This window comes from Electrona antarctica (assembly GCF_951216825.1).
Source record: "Electrona antarctica genome assembly, contig: scaffold_312, whole genome shotgun sequence".
NCBI classification, from domain to species: Eukaryota; Metazoa; Chordata; class Actinopteri; order Myctophiformes; family Myctophidae; genus Electrona; species Electrona antarctica.
The window spans coordinates 29,610-50,000 of record NW_027638438.1 but is presented as its reverse complement, the minus strand read 5'-3'; the positions used below and the strand labels follow the sequence as shown (position 1 = coordinate 50,000).

Here is a 20,391-nt window from a genome sequence, read left to right as displayed (position 1 = left end):
ACGTGGAAGCATTGAATACAGTTGAATGAAGTGTACTCAGGATACGGATCTCTGCAACGTGGAAGCATTGAATACAGTTGTAATGAAGTGTACTCTGATACGGATCTCTGCAACGTGGAAGCATTGAATACAGTTGTAATGAAGTGTACTCAGGATACGGATCTCTGCAACGTGGAAGCATTGAATACAGTTGTAATGAAGTGTACTCAGGATACGGATCTCTGCAACGTGGAAGCATTGAATACAGTTGTAATGAAGTGTACTCAGGATACGGATCTCTGCAACGTGGAAGCATTGAATACAGTTTAATGAAGTGTACTCAGGATACGGATCTCTGCAACGTGGAAGCATTGAATACAGTTGAATGAAGTGTACTCAGGATACGGATCTCTGCAACGTGGAAGCATTGAATACAGTTGAATGAAGTGTACTCAGGATACGGATCTCTGCAACGTGGAAGCATTGAATACAGTTGAATGAAGTGTACTCAGGATACGGATCGATGCAATGTGGAAGCATTGAATACAGTTGAATGAAGTGTACTCTGATACGGATCTCTGCAACGTGGAAGCATTGAATACAGTTGTAATGAAGTGTACTCAGGATACGGATCTCTGCAACGTGGAAGCATTGAATACAGTTGAATGAAGTGTACTCTGATACGGATCTCTGCAACGTGGAAGCATTGAATACAGTTGAATGAAGTGTACTCAGGATACGGATCTCTGCAACGTGGAAGCATTGAATACAGTTGAATGAAGTGTACTCTGATACGGATCTCTGCAACGTGGAAGCATTGAATACAGTTGTAATGAAGTGTACTCAGGATACGGATCTCTGCAACGTGGAAGCATTGAATACAGTTGAATGAAGTGTACTCTGATACGGATCTCTGCAACGTGGAAGCATTGAATACAGTTGTAATGAAGTGTACTCAGGATACGGATCTCTGCAACGTGGAAGCATTGAATACAGTTGAATTGAGTTTTTTTTCCCGATCCGATCTTTATGTTTTGTAATATGCAGTGTTTTTGGCAGCACATTTTGGTTTTAGTCGTAGTCTCTTGAATAGTTTTCACTTAGTTTTAGTCACATTTTAGTCACCTGGAATGTTTTTTGTGTTGAGTCTAGTTTTAGTCGACTAAATGTCATAAGATTTTAGTCGACTAAATCTACAGTAGCTATTAGATCTGCTATTTTCAGCATGCAACCAAGTGTAAAATGACTTATACTGGATCTCTTGTCCACTAGTCCCTTCCTAACATTTTAGTCTAGTTTTTATTTGTTGACGAAATTGTCAATATATTATTTAGTCTTAGTTTTAGTCATCGTAGCTTAGTTTTCATTTAGTTTCAATTTAGTTTTCGTCAGTGAAAAAAAGGTAAGCTAAAGTATGACATAATGCTTTAAAACACCAAAAGGGTGTTCCCGTCCTGAATAGGTTAATTAACGTGTGTGTGTGTGTGTGTGTGTGTGTGTGTGTGTGTGTGTGTGTGTGTGTGTGTGTGTGTGTGTGTGTGTGTGTGTGTGTGTGTGTGTGTGTGTGTGTGTGTGTGTGTGTGTGTGTGTGTGTGTGTGTGTGTGTGTGTGTGTGTGTGTGTGTGTGTGTGTGTGTGTGTGTGTGTGTGTGCGTGCGTGCGTGCGTGCGCGCGCAGCGCGCGTGCGTGCGTGCGTGCGCGCGCGCGTGCGTGCTCCAGGTGAGAGACTCTAACCTACCGGACAGGAAGTCGGCCCTGGCCACGCCTCCTCCGTTCCCCACTTACTTCACCGAGGAAGAGGAGGAGCTCGATGAAGATCTGTACGACCGAGAGCTGTTTGTGCTCACAGACCCCTCCCTCACACTGGACTGACACGCACGCACACACACACACACAGACCCCTCACTCACACTGGACTGGCACGCACGCACGCACGCACACACACACGGACCCCTCCCTCACACTGGACTGACACGCACACACACATGCACATCCACTAGTCGACCTTGCTGGTACTAGTTGACTAGTTGATAAGAAGAAAAAAAAAAATTTTCCCCCCGATTTTGTAGGCCTCAAGATCAGCTAGATTATAGTTATAGTCACCAATGTACAGTTTTTAAATGTACTAATATTTATTTAAAAAAAAACATAATAGGTGGTTAAACAACTAGTCGACTAGTAAACTAGGCAACTAGTCAACTAGTAAAAATGACTAGAAGTGAATGCCCTAGCACACATGCACGCACGCGCGCACACATGCACGCACATACATACACACATCTGTAATCTATGAATAAATAAAATACACATTCTCTGTATTCTCTTGAGTCCTGCTCATAATTATTCTGTGTGTGTGTTGTGTACACGTGTGCGACTGCACGCGTGCGTGCACGGTGATGGAGGCGCCTCTCCGTGATCAAAAGTGGCCACTGAGATCCCTTCATCCTAGAAACCATGGTAACCAACAGGACTCACTGGAGGATCCCCCAACGCCCCTGGCACCTCCCCCCCCTTCCAACGCCCCTGGCACCTCCCCCCGGCGATATTGCGCGAAAGACTGTCCTGATGTGGAGCGTCGGCCGTGGTGGAAAAAAGTACTCAATTGTTTTACTTAAAAGTACCAATACTGCAATTTAGAACTACTTCGTTACAAGTAAAAGTACAGAATTGAAAATGTACTTGAGTAAAAGTACAAAAGTATCGGCATCAAAATGTACTTAAAGTACTAAAAGTAAAAGTATTCATATTGCAGAATGTCCCATTTCACAAGTTCAAACTGTGTAGAAAGTCTATTGAAAATTGCCGATCTACAAGCTCTCAATGCGTCGCATTGAATTGAATGGGGCTATGGGGTGTTGTGCTAATTCGCTTATTTCCATCGCTCAAAAATCATTTGTTTTTTCGTATACTGTACATCCTCCCAAGCGGCACACTTTACTACTTTACTACTTTATTTCGATGGAAATATAGCGAATTAGCAAAAAAAAAAAAAACCCCCATTGAGGGCTTATATTAGGGGAAATAGCCAATAATGCACTTTTGCACAAAATAACACCTGGACCTCTTTGGTGGGGACGTAACAACTACAAATAACACCTGGACCTCTTTGGTGGGGACGTAACAACTACAAACCACACCTGGACCTCTTTGGTGGGGACGTAACAACTACAAACCACACCTGGACCTCTTTGGTGGGGACGTAGCAACTACAAATAACACCTGGACCTCTTTGGTGGGGACGTAACAACTACAAATAACACCTGGACCTCTTTGGTGGGGATGTAACAACTACAAACCACACCTGGACCTCTTTGGTGGGGACGTAACAACTACAAATAACACCTGGACCTCTTTGGTGGGGACGTAACAACTACAAATAACACCTGGACCTCTTTGGTGGGGACGTAACAACTACAAATAACACCTGGACCTCTTTGGTGGGGACGTAACAACTACAAATAACACCTGGACCTCTTTGGTGGGGACGTAACAACTACAAACAACACCTGGACCTCTTTGGTGGGGACGTAACAACTACAAACCACACCTGGACCTCTTTGGTGGGGACGTAACAACTACAAATAACACCTGGACCTCTTTGGTGGGGACATAACAACTACAAATAACACCTGGACCTCTTTGGTGGGGACGTAACAACTACAAATAACACCTGGACCTCTTTGGTGGGGACGTAACAACTACAAATAACACCTGGACCTCTTTGGTGGGGACGTAACAACTACAAATAACACCTGGACCTCTTTGGTGGGGATGTAACAACTACTAATAACACCTGGACCTCTTTGGTGGGGATGTAACAACTACAAATAACACCTGGACCTCTTTGGTGGGGACGTAACAACTACAAATAACACCTGGACCTCTTTGGTGGGGACGTAACGACTACAAATAACACCTGGACATCTTTGGTGGGGACGTAACAACTACAAATAACACCTGAACCTCTTTGGTGGGGACGTAACAACTACAAATAAAGGTAAGAAAGCCTTCTAGCATGGAATTCTCCTTTCAGTCCTAGCCTCGCGTCACCATGTTTTCCACACTCCAGTCCTAGCGTCGCGTCACCATGTTTTCCACACTCCAGTCCTAGCGTCGCGTCACCATGTTTTCCACACTCCAGTCCTAGCGTCGCGTCACCATGTTTTCCACACTCCAGTCCTAGCCTCGTGTCACCATCCATGTTTTCCACACTCCAGTCCTAGCCTCGTGTCACCATCCATGTTTTCCACACTCCAGTCCTAGCCTCGTGTCACCATCCATGTTTTCCACACTCCAGTCCTAGCCTCGTGTCACCATCCATGTTTTCCACACTCCAGTCCTAGCCTCGTGTCACCATCCATGTTTTCCACACTCCAGTCCTAGCCTCGTGTCACCATCCAGGTTTTCCACACTCCAGTCCTAGCCTCGTGTCACCATCCAGGTTTTCCACACTCCAGTCCTAGCCTCGTGTCACCATCCATGTTTTCCACACTCCAGTCCTAGCCTCGTGTCACCATCCATGTTTTCCACACTCCAGTCCTAGCCTCGTGTCACCATCCAGGTTTTCCACACTCCAGTCCTAGCCTCGTGTCACCATCCAGGTTTTCCACACTCCCGTCCTTCATCTCATTATGTTATGGGTACTTTCTACTTTTGCTACTTTTAAGTACATTTTGAAATCCAGACTTTCAGGGTATAATTGATACCACCTCATTCGGACAGTCGCAAGAGTTAAATCAACGGGAGGGGTGTGTGCGTGCGTGCGTGCGTGCGTGCGTGCATGCGACTTCTAACACGTAACAGAGTGCATCCACATTCCAGTATCCATACTTTTACTTTTACCCCCCCCCCCCCCCCCCACAATAGGAAGTGCTTTAGGGACAGTCGGGGGCGCAAGGTACTATAGGACTACAAACAGAAGGTACTATAGGACTACAAACAGAAGGTACTATAGGACTACAAACATAAGGTACTATAGGACTACAAACAGAAGGTACTATAGGACTACAAACAGAAGGTACTATAGACAATTTACAATTTAGGCATTTAGCAGACGCTCTTAATCCAGAGCGACTTACATTAGGCAAGAACAAAAAGCATGGGAATACATCACATATGTAAAATGCATTTATCGCGAAACATGCGTAAGCTAAGAACGTGACTAGAACATATCTATATAATGGCACTATACATATAAACTATAACTAGATCATATCTATATAATGACACTATACATATAAACTATACATATATGCTATACTATGCTGTACATATATACTATGAAGTGCTATGACTACATACAATGCACTTATTGTGCTGTCTACATGACATGCTATAAGTCTGTTTCAAATGCTATATAAGTCTAAGAAGTGCTGTCTAAGGGGGGTAGGGTAAGTGCTATGGGCCATGATGGAGTCTGAAAAGGTGGGTTTTCAGACTACGGCGGAAGATCGGGAGTGATGCTGCAGTTCTGATTGCAACGGGAAGTGCATTCCACAGTTTTGGGGCCAGAAGGGAGAAGAGTTTGGGACGTGTGGAGCGTTGTCCCGGCGTAGAACTGCAAACAGAAGGTACTATAGGACTACACGAGAGGTGGAGCATTCATGGAGAGAAAGAGAGAGAGAGAGGGAGGGATGAGGGGGGGGAGGGATGGGTGGGTGGACGAGGAGGGGGGGGGGGGGCAGCAGGCATGTGGGTTGACAAAGGTTGACATTTGTGCGTAAGAGGATAAATGAGGGCATTAATGTTGCAGCAGGAACTGCTGGGCGATTAACTGTGTGTGTGCGCGTGGTGCGCGCGTGTGTGTCAGAGGCGGGGTTTAACCCATTTAGGACTGTAGCCAGATTCTACAAATGATGTCTTCAAAATCCCGACAGTTTTCTGAAAAATCCATGTTTCTATTCGTGTCAGTGCAGGTTCTAAAACTATTTAGGGCGCGTTCGGAAATAGCGCACTGTGCAGTGCAAACTAATATTATTATAGCCTCACACAGACAACTATTATAGCTTCACACAGACAACTATTATAGCTTCACACAGACAACTATTATAGCCTCACAGACAACTATTATAGCTTCACACAGACAACTATTATAGCTTCACACAGACAACTATTATAGCCTCACACAGACAACTATTATAGCTTCACACACAGACAACTATTATAGCTTCACACAGACAACTATTATAGCTTCACACAGACAACTATTATAGCCTCACAGACAACTATTATAGCTTCACACAGACAACTATTATAGCCTCACAGACAACTATTATAGCTTCACACAGACAACTATTATAGCTTCACACAGACAACTATTATAGCTTCACACACAGACAACTATTATAGCCTCACAGACAACTATTATAGCCTCACAGACAACTATTATAGCTTCACACAGACAACTATTATAGCTTCACACAGACAACTATTATAGCCTCACACAGACAACTATTATAGCCTCACACAGACAACTATTATAGCTTCACACACAGACAACTATTATAGCCTCACACAGACAACTATTATAGCCTCACACAGACAACTATTATAGCTTCACACAGACAACTATTATAGCTTCACACACAGACAACTATTATAGCCTCACACAGACAACTATTATAGCTTCACACACAGACAACTATTATAGCCTCACACAGACAACTATTATAGCCACACACAGACAACTATTATAGCTTCACACACAGACAACTATTATAGCTTCACACAGACAACTATTATAGCCTCACACACAGACAACTATTATAGCCACACACAGACAACTATTATAGCCACACACAGACAACTATTATAGCCACACACAGACAACTATTATAGCCACACACAGACAACTATTATAGCTTCACACACAGACAACTATTATAGCCTCACACACAGACAACTATTATAGCTTCACACAGACAACTATTATAGCTTCACACAGACAACTATTATAGCTTCACACAGACAACTATTATAGCTTCACACACAGACAACTATTATAGCCTCACACACAGACAACTATTATAGCCTCACACACAGACAACTATTATAGCTTCACACAGACAACTATTATAGCCTCACACACAGACAACTATTATAGCCTCACACACAGACAACTATTATAGCCTCACACACAGACAACTATTATAGCTTCACACAGACAACTATTATAGCTTCACACAGACAACTATTATAGCTTCACACAGACAACTATTATAGCCTCACACAGACAACTATTATAGCTTCACACAGACAACTATTATAGCTTCACACAGACAACTATTATAGCTTCACACAGACAACTATTATAGCTTCACACAGACAACTATTATAGCTTCACACAGACAACTATTATAGCCTCACACACAGACAACTATTATAGCCTCACACACAGACAACTATTATAGCCTCACACACAGACAACTATTATAGCCTCACACAGACAACTATTATAGCTTCACACAGACAACTATTATAGCCTCACACAGACAACTATTATAGCTTCACACAGACAACTATTATAGCCTCACACAGACAACTATTATAGCCTCACAGACAACTATTATAGCCTCACACAGACAACTATTATAGCTTCACACAGACAACTATTATAGCCTCACAGACAACTATTATAGCCTCACACACAGACAACTATTATAGCTTCACACAGACAACTATTATAGCCTCACACAGACAACTATTATAGCCTCACACAGACAACTATTATAGCCTCACACAGACAACTATTATAGCTTCACACAGACAACTATTATAGCTTCACACAGACAACTATTATAGCCTCACAACAGACAACTATTATAGCTTCACACAGACAACTATTATAGCTTCACACAGACAACTATTATAGCCTCACACAGACAACTATTATAGCTTCACACAGACAACTATTATAGCCTCACACAGACAACTATTATAGCTTCACACAGACAACTATTATAGCTTCACACAGACAACTATTATAGCCTCACACAGACAACTATTATAGCTTCACACAGACAACTATTATAGCTTCACACAGACAACTATTATAGCTTCACACAGACAACTATTATAGCTTCACACACAGACAACTATTATAGCCTCACACAGACAACTATTATAGCCTCACAACAGACAACTATTATAGCTTCACACAGACAACTATTATAGCTTCACACAGACAACTATTATAGCTTCACACAGACAACTATTATAGCTTCACACAGACAACTATTATAGCTTCACACAGAAAACTATTATACAACTCTTACCAGTGTTGATGTTGGCAGCAAATGCATCGATTTTAGTTTTAGTCATAGTCTCTTGAATGGTTTTCATTTAGTTTTAGTCATAGTCTCTTGAATGGTTTTCATTTAGTTTTAGTCATAGTCTCTTGAATGGTTTTCATTTAGTTTTAGTCACATTTTTTGTCACCTGCAATGTCTTAGTGTTAGTCTAGTTTTAGTGGACAAAATATCGTAAGATTTTAGTCTACTGAATCTACAGTTGATTTAGTCGACTAAAATGTATTTTGGCGGGCCTTGATCTGCCGTCGTAAGGGCGGATTTCACACTTGCTGAAAATAGCTGATCTACAAGCTCAGAACGCGTCGCCGCGTTAGATGAGAGCTGCTATTTTCAGCATGCAACCAAGTTGTGTAATCACTTCTACTGGATCTCTGGATCTCTGGATCACTTATACTGGATCTCTTGTCCACTAGTCGCTTCCTTTTGTCTAGTTTTTATTTGACGACGAAATTGTCTTGATATATTTAGTCTTATATAGTCATCTTAGTCATCATAGCTTAGTTTCCATTACGTTTTCGTCAGTGAACAAAGGTAGTCGACGGACATTTTTGCTCATAGTCTACGAAATCAACACTGCCTCCATTCATAGTCTGGATTTTCGTTGGTGAGGTGACCACCGAATTACAACATGACATCACTGAGCCGCGGTGAAGAGCAAACCACCGCCACCGCCCTTCTCTCTGTTCTTACTCACCACCGCTCACCAGCGGTGGTCGCCTCGCCACCGGAGCGGTGGTCACCTCGCCACCGGAGCGGTGGTCACCTCGCCACCGGAGCGGTGGTCACCTCGCCACCGGAGCGGTGGTCACCTCGCCACCGGAGCGGTGGTCACCTCGCCACCGGAGCGGTGGTCACCTCACCACCGGAGCGGGTTTTTTTTTCTTCAGGACGTTACTGAAAAATATCATTGCTATTAATTCATGAAAGGTTTTGCTTTTTTAGAGAAATGTTTTTTGAAAATGTTTTTGAAATAATATTAACTAGAAACCTGACGTTTGATCCGGAACATAATTCCCTGTTCATTTTCCTCCATAGACTTTTCAAAAAGTATTTATTTAAAGACGTTTACGCCAACTCTTGTCGTGACAAATCATGACGATAAACACAATGTTTTGGGCCGAAACAAACGATTAGAAAGAAGGAAAAAAAGAGGCAGGTTGTTTTTCTTCTTTGTAATTATTTGTTTGGTCCAAAATATTGTGTTTGTTGTCATGATTTGTCACGACTCGAGTTGGCTTCGTACGACGCTTAAAAGGTCTTTAAATAAATACTTTTTGAAATGGGAAAAATGCATTGGGGGCGGGACTGGGCCTGGCGTCGTCATGAAAGGGGGCGGGACTGCAACGCTCTATAGAGTATCACGGCTTGGGCGTCTGCTAAGTACTGGGAGCTGATGGTAGGATGCGGCGCTCCACCTCAGCATTCCATCTCCCAGGGGTCTAGTAGTGCATTGTAGCAGGGACAGACTCCATCTCCCAGGGGTCTAGTAGTGCATTGTAGCAGGGACAGACTCCATCTCCCAGGGGTCTAGTAGTGCATTGTAGCGGGGACAGACTCCATCTCCCAGGGGTCTAGTAGTGCATTGTAGCGGGGACAGACTCCATCTCCCAGGGGTCTAGTAGTGCATTGTAGCAGGGACAGACTCCATCTCCCAGGGGTCTAGTAGTGCATTGTAGCAGGGACAGACTCCATCTCCCAGGGGTCTAGTAGTGCATTGTAGCAGGGACAGACTCCATCTCCCAGGGGTCTAGTAGTGCATTGTAGCGGGGACAGACTCCATCTCCCAGGGGTCTAGTAGTGCATTGTAGCGGGGACAGACTCCATCTCCCAGGGGTCTAGTAGTGCATTGTAGCAGGGACAGACTCCATCTCCCAGGGGTCTAGTAGTGCATTGTAGCAGGGACAGACTCCATCTCCCAGGGGTCTAGTAGTGCATTGTAGCGGGGACAGACTCCATCTCCCAGGGGTCTAGTAGTGCATTGTAGCAGGGACAGACTCCATCTCCCAGGGGTCTAGTAGTGCATTGTAGCAGGGACAGACTCCATCTCCCAGGGGTCTAGTAGTGCATTGTAGCGGGGACAGACTCCATCTCCCAGGGGTCTAGTAGTGCATTGTAGCAGGGACAGACTCCATCTCCCAGGGGTCTAGTAGTGCATTGTAGCAGGGACAGACTCCATCTCCCAGGGGTCTAGTAGTGCATTGTAGCAGGGACAGACTCCATCTCCCAGGGGTCTAGTAGTGCATTGTAGCAGGGACAGACTCCATCTCCCAGGGGTCTAGTAGTGCATTGTAGCAGGGACAGACTCCATCTCCCAGGGGTCTAGTAGTGCATTGTAGCAGGGACAGACTCCATCTCCCAGGGGTCTAGTAGTGCATTGTAGCAGGGACAGACTCCATCTCCCAGGGGTCTAGTAGTGCATTGTAGCGGGGACAGACTCCATCTCCCAGGGGTCTAGTAGTGCATTGTAGCGGGGACAGACTCCATCTCCCAGGGGTCTAGTAGTGCATTGTAGCGGGGACAGACTCCATCTCCCAGGGGTCTAGTAGTGCATTGTAGCAGGGACAGACTCCATCTCCCAGGGGTCTAGTAGTGCATTGTAGCAGGGACAGACTCCATCTCCCAGGGGTCTAGTAGTGCATTGTAGCAGGGACAGACTCCATCTCCCAGGGGTCTAGTAGTGCGAGTCTGGCAGTGTGCCGCGGGTTCGACTCCTGATCCCGACGGGCCTTTACTGCATGTCACCCCCCCCCATCTCTCTCCCCCATTCCCTGTCAGCCTACTTACTGTCTGTCCCTCTATAAAAAATATAAAATAAAAGAAAACACTGAATAATGCAGCTGTTTACAATGAAACAACTTAAGGCTCATAGGCTACATAGTCTGGATTTTCGGTGGTGAGGGGACCACCGAAATGTTGTAGTTCGGTGGTCACCTCACCACCGAAAATCCAGACTATGAATAATGCTTTAGTTAGTGTGTCCGGGGTAGCTCAGTCGGTACAGAGGGTACAGAGGGTACAGAGGGTACAGAGGGTATAGAGGGTATAGAGGGTACAGAGGGTAGAGGGTATAGAGGGTATAAAGGGTATGCGCATGCTTAAAGTGAATGGCACATCGAGTGGCAAAGCAACATGCAAAGTGAGTTTAACATTATATAAACTTTTATTTGCAGACACTATAGGTCCAAAATACAAAAACAAGACACAAAAACAAACAATAAAACATAGAGGTAGCCTATCACAATCAGGCTATAATCACTCCATACAGCAAATCATTTAAAAAACATATAAACATTTCCTCCAGTGTTTCCAAAAGCAAGAGGAGAACCTTGTATCACTCTGTGTGAACCCTGTTAAGGCCATGATTAATGCATTATTTGACTCCTTCAATCTACACATAAATCTGAACATAAAATTCCTCAGTACAGCATGAAAGATGGGTACATTACTAGTTACAAACATCTCCCTTGCACTGGTCCATCTTGGGAGTTTCAAAAAGATTCTAAAAGCATCATTCTATGCCACCTGAAGTTTTTTCATTTTTGCACTGCTAAAACGGCACCACAAGTGAGCCGTGTATAGTGGAGTGCAATATGTTTTAAAAAGTGCTATTTTCACGTTGTCTGTACACATGTGAAACTTCCGTGCCAGCATATTGGCTTGGCCATATAATTTACAGCACTGACGCTGCACATCATCATCGTCACAGAAATCATCCCTGATAATGTGCCCCAGGTATTTAAACTTCTTTACTATCTCTAATACCTCACCTGCCAAAGAGAAAGAGGGAAAGGTGAGCTTCTGGTCGTCCTTTGTTTTACACATAACGACACTCTTTTTAGAGTTAAACTTTATGTCAAATAAAAGGCCATACTTGGTACTGACCCGTAATAGCTGCTGTAGGCCAGCACTGTATGGGGATAGTACAACAAGATCGTCTGCGTAGATCATGTGATTGATAAGGTTATCCCCCACCATGCACCCAGTTTTACACTCTTTAAGCTGTTTAGATAAATCATCCATGTATAAATTAAATAATAGTGGCGACAAAATTCCCCCCTGGCGCACTCCATTGGACACCAGAAAGGGTGTTGCCGTACTCGTTCCCCACCTAGCCTGCATAGTTTGGTGAGAGTACCAATACTGCAGGACCCTTATTAGATATAATGGGACCCCTCGCTCTTGTAGTTTTAAGAACAGTTTGCCATGATGGATACGGTCAAAAGCCTGTGAGGCATCCAGAAAACACATAAATATTGTACTGTTATGACTTCTGTACTGACTGACAATTTCCTTGAGCGTGTAAATACATAAATCCGTGCCATGTTTTTTCTTAAAACCAAATTGGTTGTCGGTGGTTGCTGTATACTGAGCCTGTCCACGAGGATACCTTCTAGCACCTTTGATATAATGCTCGCTAGTGCAATTGGTCTGTAGTTGTCTATGCTAGTTAACTTTAATTGGTCTGTAGTTGTCTATGCTAGTTAACTTTAATTGGTCTGTAGTTGTCTATGCTAGTTAACTTTAATTGGTCTGTAGTTGTCTATGCTAGTTAACTTTAATTGGTCTGTAGTTGTCTATGCTAGTTAACTTTAATTGGTCTGTAGTTGTCTATGCTAGTTAACTTTAATTGGTCTGTAGTTGTCTATGCTAGTTAACTTTAATTGGTCTGTAGTTGTCTATGCTAGTTAACTTTAATTGGTCTGTAGTTGTCTATGCTAGTTAACTTTGGTCTGTAGTTGTCTATGCTAGTTAACTTTAATTGGTCTGTAGTTGTCTATGCTAGTTAACTTTAATTGGTCTGTAGTTGTCTATGCTAGTTAACTTTCCTGTTTTGTTTTGAACTACTGGCACTAACAGTACAGCCAACATGGACTCAGGCAGTATGCCATGCATCACTAACAGTACAGCCAACATGGACTCAGGCAGTATGCCATGCATCACTAACAGTACAGCCAACATGGACTCAGGCAGTATGCCATGCATCACTAACAGTACAGCCAACATGGACTCAGGCAGTATGCCATGCATCACTAACAGTACAGCCAACATGGACTCAGGCAGTATGCCATGCATCACTAACAGTACAGCCAACATGGACTCAGGCAGTATGCCATGCATCACTAACAGTACAGCCAACATGGACTCAGGCAGTATGCCATGCATCACTAACAGTACAGCCAACATGGACTCAGGCAGTATGCCATGCATCACTAACAGTACAGCCAACATGGACTCAGGCAGTATGCCATGCATCACTAACAGTACAGCCAACATGGACTCAGGCAGTATGCCATGCATCACTAACAGTACAGCCAACATGGACTCAGGCAGTATGCCATGCATCACTAACAGTACAGCCAACATGGACTCAGGCAGTATGCCATGCATCACTAACAGTACAGCCAACATGGACTCAGGCAGTATGCCATGCATCACTAACAGTACAGCCAACATGGACTCAGGCAGTATGCCATGCATCACTAACAGTACAGCCAACATGGACTCAGGCAGTATGCCATGCATCACTAACAGTACAGCCAACATGGACTCAGGCAGTATGCCATGCATCACTAACAGTACAGCCAACATGGACTCAGGCAGTATGCCATGCATCACTAACAGTACAGCCAACATGGACTCAGGCAGTATGCCATGCATCACTAACAGTACAGCCAACATGGACTCAGGCAGTATGCCATGCATCACTAACAGTACAGCCAACATGGACTCAGGCAGTATGCCATGCATCACTAACAGTACAGCCAACATGGACTCAGGCAGTATGCCATGCATCACTAACAGTACAGCCAACATGGACTCAGGCAGTATGCCATGCATCACTAACAGTACAGCCAACATGGACTCAGGCAGTATGCCATGCATCACTAACAGTACAGCCAACATGGACTCAGGCAGTATGCCATGCATCACTAACAGTACAGCCAACATGGACTCAGGCAGTATGCCATGCATCACTAACAGTACAGCCAACATGGACTCAGGCAGTATGCCATGCATCCATAGAGTATATATATAATAGAGACTGAACTAGCGCGAAGCTCCGCCCCCCCAGCTATTCATGTCAGTGGAAGTTGCTCAGTGGCGTTTTGAAGCACCCGGAAGACTGCCGGAAGTCCCTCCCAGGACCTCAACTTTGAGGTCCTGAGTGACGTAGGGCAACCGAGCGCTCAGCGTTAAAGCCCAGCTGCACGGGGTTTCCCGGTCATGAATCCACGGGTCCGCCTGTAGTCCCTCCTCCTACCACTAGGACCCAGAGCTTCAACGTTGGAAAGTCTGCCTGCCCCCTTGCATGCATCACTAACAGTACAGCCAACATGGACTCAGGCAGTATGCCATGCATCACTAACAGTACAGCCAACATGGACTCAGGCAGTATGCCATGCATCACTAACAGTACAGCCAACATGGACTCAGGCAGTATGCCATGCATCACTAACAGTACAGCCAACATGGACTCAGGCAGTATGCCATGCATCACTAACAGTACAGCCAACATGGACTCAGGCAGTATGCCATGCATCACTAACAGTACAGCCAACATGGACTCAGGCAGTATGCCATGCATCACTAACAGTACAGCCAACATGGACTCAGGCAGTATGCCATGCATCACTAACAGTACAGCCAACATGGACTCAGGCAGTATGCCATGCATCACTAACAGTACAGCCAACATGGACTCAGGCAGTATGCCATGCATCACTAACAGTACAGCCAACATGGACTCAGGCAGTATGCCATGCATCACTAACAGTACAGCCAACATGGACTCAGGCAGTATGCCATGCATCACTAACAGTACAGCCAACATGGACTCAGGCAGTATGCCATGCATCACTAACAGTACAGCCAACATGGACTCAGGCAGTATGCCATGCATCACTAACAGTACAGCCAACATGGACTCAGGCAGTATGCCATGCATCACTAACAGTACAGCCAACATGGACTCAGGCAGTATGCCATGCATCACTAACAGTACAGCCAACATGGACTCAGGCAGTATGCCATGCATCACTAACAGTACAGCCAACATGGACTCAGGCAGTATGCCATGCATCACTAACAGTACAGCCAACATGGACTCAGGCAGTATGCCATGCATCACTAACAGTACAGCCAACATGGACTCAGGCAGTATGCCATGCATCACTAACAGTACAGCCAACATGGACTCAGGCAGTATGCCATGCATCACTAACAGTACAGCCAACATGGACTCAGGCAGTATGCCATGCATCACTAACAGTACAGCCAACATGGACTCAGGCAGTATGCCATGCATCACTAACAGTACAGCCAACATGGACTCAGGCAGTATGCCATGCATCACTAACAGTACAGCCAACATGGACTCAGGCAGTATGCCATGCATCACTAACAGTACAGCCAACATGGACTCAGGCAGTATGCCATGCATCACTAACAGTACAGCCAACATGGACTCAGGCAGTATGCCATGCATCACTAACAGTACAGCCAACATGGACTCAGGCAGTATGCCATGCATCACTAACAGTACATCCAACATGGACTCAGGCAGTATGCCATGCATCACTAACAGTACAGCCAACATGGACTCAGGCAGTATGCCATGCATCACTAGCCCAGAGAAACACATGAAACTCTATGGCTAGAATGTTTCAGATGTTCTGCTGTAATCATATCCTGGCCACATGCTTTGTTTAAAACTAATTTGTCAATAGCATAACTCACCTCATCATGCCTGACAGTCACTCCATCACTGTGGGGTATCTCACCAAGGTTGAACGCATCACTCTTAACACAATTAAACATATTTTCATAGGGCCTTCTCCACAGCTCAGCAATGTTACCCGGCCCAGTTATGCCATCAATTATACTTGATGGCATATCTAGAGTTAGCTTATATCTAGAGTTAGCTTCTTGCGTTCACACTCAGGGCCATGCCTAGGCTTTCCTGTTCACACTCAGGGCCAGACAATTGCACGAGTCTCTCCGATCCGAGTCCGAGTCGAGTAGCAAGTCATTTGGTCCAAGTCTCAAGCAAGTCTCAAGTTTTTCTGTTGTGGGCAAGTCAAGTCAAGTCGAGTCTCAAGTTTTTACCCTCAAGTCCAAGTCGTGTTGCAAGTCGTCAAATCAATGACTTGAGTCGGACTCGAGTCGAGTCATCGAGTCTCGAGTCCAATACTCTGCCGGACAGGCCGGTTACTTAAGTTGTCCGAGTCAGCTTGTCTCAAGTCGAGTCGAGTCTGGAGTCATTGTCTTCCAAGTCAAGTCGAGTCTCAAGTTTTTACCCTCAAGTCCAAGTCGTGTTGCAAGTCGTCAAATCAATGACTCGAGTCGAGTCATCGAGTCTCGAGTCCAATACTCTGCTCAGGGCCATGCCTAGGCTTTCCTGGTCACACTCAGGGCCATGCCTAGGCTTTCCTGGTCACACTCAGGGCCATGCCTAGGCTTTCCTGTTCACACTCAGGGCCATGCCTAGTGTTCACACTCAGGGCCATGCCTAGTGTTCACACTCAGGGCCATGCCTAGTGTTCACACTCAGGGCCATGCCTAGGCTTTCCTGTTCACACTCAGGGCCATGCCTAGTGTTCACACTCAGGGCCATGCCTAGTGTTCACACTCAGGGCCATGCCTAGGCTTTCCTGTTCACACTCAGGGCCATGCCTAGTGTTCACACTCAGGGCCATGCCTAGGCTTTCCTGCTAGTACCCAACATGTAAAGGCTTCTTTAGCCTCTACATGCTGTTCTTGAACATATACATTCCAACCAGGTTTCATGTTATATCGTATACTTTTCTTTCTTTTAAGAGGATTGCTTCCCATAACCAAACAGTTTACTATTAAATCATACATTTTACACAGGTCATTATAATGGCCACCATCCTTACAATTAATGTTTCCACATGTGATCAACAGGTAAATCAATATTATTTAAGTAGACATCCGTCAGTGCCTTGTACTGCTGTAACTCATTTTCTGTGAGGTTTGCCCAGTCCAGTTTGTAATTTTGTTTTGGGTTATCATAGCTAGCTAGCTCAGGTAGACCTTTAACATTTACAGTCACAGAGAACGGCATATGATCTGCTGTGGCCAGACCATGAAGCATCTCAATCCTCTCTATACTGTCGTGTGCATCAGCTGTAGATATACAGTGATCCAACCAAGGACAGTCTAAGAAGGACGAGACGCGAAGACCGTACGGGCGACGCCATGTTGCTTTGGAAGGAAAGAAACATGCGCAATGGGCTATATGCAGCCAACACTTCCGTGTTCAGCTTCCTTTGTCTCAACTGCGCATGTTTCTTTCCTTCCATGGAGCACCATAAGCAACATGGCGTCGCCCGTACGGTCTTCGCGTCTCGTCCTTCTTAGACTGTCCTTGGATCCAACCAGGATGTCGTATGTCATGCTTGGCTAATGTAAGTATAGCTGCCTACTGGCAGGAGCACCTTGCTGGACAGAATAACCCTGTTGTCTTTACAGAATTGGATTAAGTGTTGGCTAAACATTGAGTTGCTATCCGAAATGTCTGCATTCAGGTCTCCCATAACGTATATACTTGAGTATGCATTTTCTTTAATATAATAACTAATAAAAGCAAGCCTATTAAGGTATTCATCCTCATGTTTGTAACATTCATATGGAGTGTAAACGTTTAAAATGATAAAAACATTCTTATTGTGCACCACTTTAATGCCTATGCACCAATCCACTTCTTATTGTGCACCACTTTAATGCCTATGCACCAATCCACTTCATTCTTATTGTGCACCACTTTAATGCCTATGCACCAATCCACTTCTTATTGTGCACCACTTTAATGCCTATGCACCAATCCACTTCTTATTGTGCACCACTTTAATGCCTATGCACCAATCCACTTCATTCTTATTGTGCACCACTTTAATGCCTATGCACCAATCCACTTCTTATTGTGCACCACTTTAATGCCTATGCACCAATCCACTTCTTATTGTGCACCACTTTAATGCCTATGCACCAATCCACTTCATTCTTATTGTGCACCACTTTAATGCCTATGCACCAATCCACTTCTTATTGTGCACCACTTTAATGCCTATGCACCAATCCACTTCTTATTGTGCACCACTTTAATGCCTATGCACCAATCCACTTCATTCTTATTGTGCACCACTTTAATGCCTATGCACCAATCCACTTCTTATTGTGCACCACTTTAATGCCTATGCACCAATCCACTTCATTCTTATTGTGCACCACTTTAATGCCTATGCACCAATCCACTTCTTATTGTGCACCACTTTAATGCCTATGCACCAATCCACTTCTTATTGTGCACCACTTTAATGCCTATGCACCAATCCACTTCATTCTTATTGTGCACCACTTTAATGCCTATGCACCAATCCACTTCATTCTTATTGTGCACCACTTTAATGCCTATGCACCAATCCACTTCATTCTTATTGTGCACCACTTTAATGCCTATGCACCAATCCACTTCTTATTGTGCACCACTTTAATGCCTATGCACCAATCCACTTCTTATTGTGCACCACTTTAATGCCTATGCACCAATCCACTTCTTATTGTGCACCACTTTAATGCCTATGCACCAATCCACTTCCAGCCTAATCACACTGACAAGTGGATCTAGTTTCTTATGCCATAGAATGGCCACCCCCCCGGGAATTCTACCACGCAGTATCCGTGTACTTAAGTCCGTTGTAGATTCCCCTGCCCCATGGAAGTCACTATGCACAGAGTTAAGTTTATCGAGATCTTGAGTTGCTAAAAAGGTCTCCTGTATACACAAGATATCAGCACTCTCTAGCAGCTTGTCAATAACAACGCGCTGCGCTCTCTCCCCTGCGCCCTGTCCGAGGCGCAGGCCCCGCGAGTTATATGACACAACTCTCATAGTTCATAAACAAGTTTATCGTGGTGTAGAAGCCCCAGTCACGGGCTCAAGCATCCGTATGACAGGTGGTAATACTAAGCCAGCCCCAGCAGCAGCAGCCCTTGGCTTACGTGGCTCGTAGAACCGCCGTACAAATGTACCTTCGGGCCAAAGCTGTGGCTCATACATCTCGCTCACCTCTTTGCATTCTATGTGCAAACGTTGTTTAATACAGTCAGATAGGACTTTTCTGTTTGGATGTATGGGCTGTCAAGGCCAGAAAGTACTTTTTTGCCAGTCAGTAGGCATTCCTGCATAATTTCCGGGTTTGATGATGATGTCACACGCATACCCTCTATAGAGGTCATAATGGTTATGGCTGAGTCATGGTGACACATGCACGTGACATCAGAGGTCTGCCTGCCAGACTCACTGACTCCACCCACCCCACCCAGCTCTGACATCAGGGACCCCCTCCTGGAGGCCCATATATGGAGCTAACCCAAACATCCAAAAGCCTGACATCACATGTCAGATCTCCATATATGGATATGACTGACGGACAGTGACATCATCGTGATGACGCCAGCACATAAAACGCAAATCAACCTCCAGGTTTATTACACTTTATTGAGATCAGCGACAGCCAGATTAGTGTCGATACAGACTCCAGACGACCAGTCCATCCTTAGGTTAGGCACGTGCCCTCCAGACCATGGAGGCGGAATCAGAATCAGAATCCTCTTACGCTGATCTGGATATCGACCCGGTTGTGGAGTTCGACCAGGCACCAGCCAATGAGCATCTCATAAGCCGCCTGCCCCACATCACCGTCCGTGACAGCAGTGTGGAGGGCCGCTGTCTGGTGTGCTGCAGTGAATTCATCCCAGGGCAGGTGTTCTCTACTCTGCCGTGTGAGCACGCTTTCCACAGAGAGTGCATCGCCACGTGGCTCCAAAGGTCTGCCACGTGTCCAGTGTGTCGCCATGTCTTGACGACTCCGCCTTGATCGGCCTTTTGCAATGTAAATTGCCCCACGGGGAATTGCAAGAGATTATAGTTCCTATATTTCACAACAAAGATTCCCGTGCAGAGAAGATCCCTGTTGGGAACTTAATCGCCGGCGGTCTTTTGGACAACCACCTATCTGACCTCTCGACTTCCATGCCTCAGGTGGTCTGTGACGCGGGTGCAGTACTTAGTTTAGACAGTT

At 45.0% G+C, this 20,391-nt stretch overlaps 1 protein-coding gene across 3 annotated transcripts in view; it reads left to right on the top strand.

Annotated features, from left to right (window-relative positions):
- Positions 1-2,296, top strand: part of mrpl3 (mitochondrial ribosomal protein L3) — an 86,139-nt gene extending 83,843 nt beyond the window's left edge. For 2 of the 3 annotated variants that reach the window (XM_079530981.1, XM_079530979.1), the window contains exon 10: positions 1,698-2,296. In XM_079530981.1, the coding sequence (XP_079387107.1) occupies positions 1,698-1,850 (153 nt within the window). In that variant the 3' untranslated portion in view covers positions 1,851-2,296. The remainder of the gene's footprint in view (positions 1-1,697) is intronic. The other variant, XM_079530980.1, reaches the window with a different exon arrangement.
- The last annotated feature ends 18,095 nt before the right edge of the window (positions 2,297-20,391 follow it).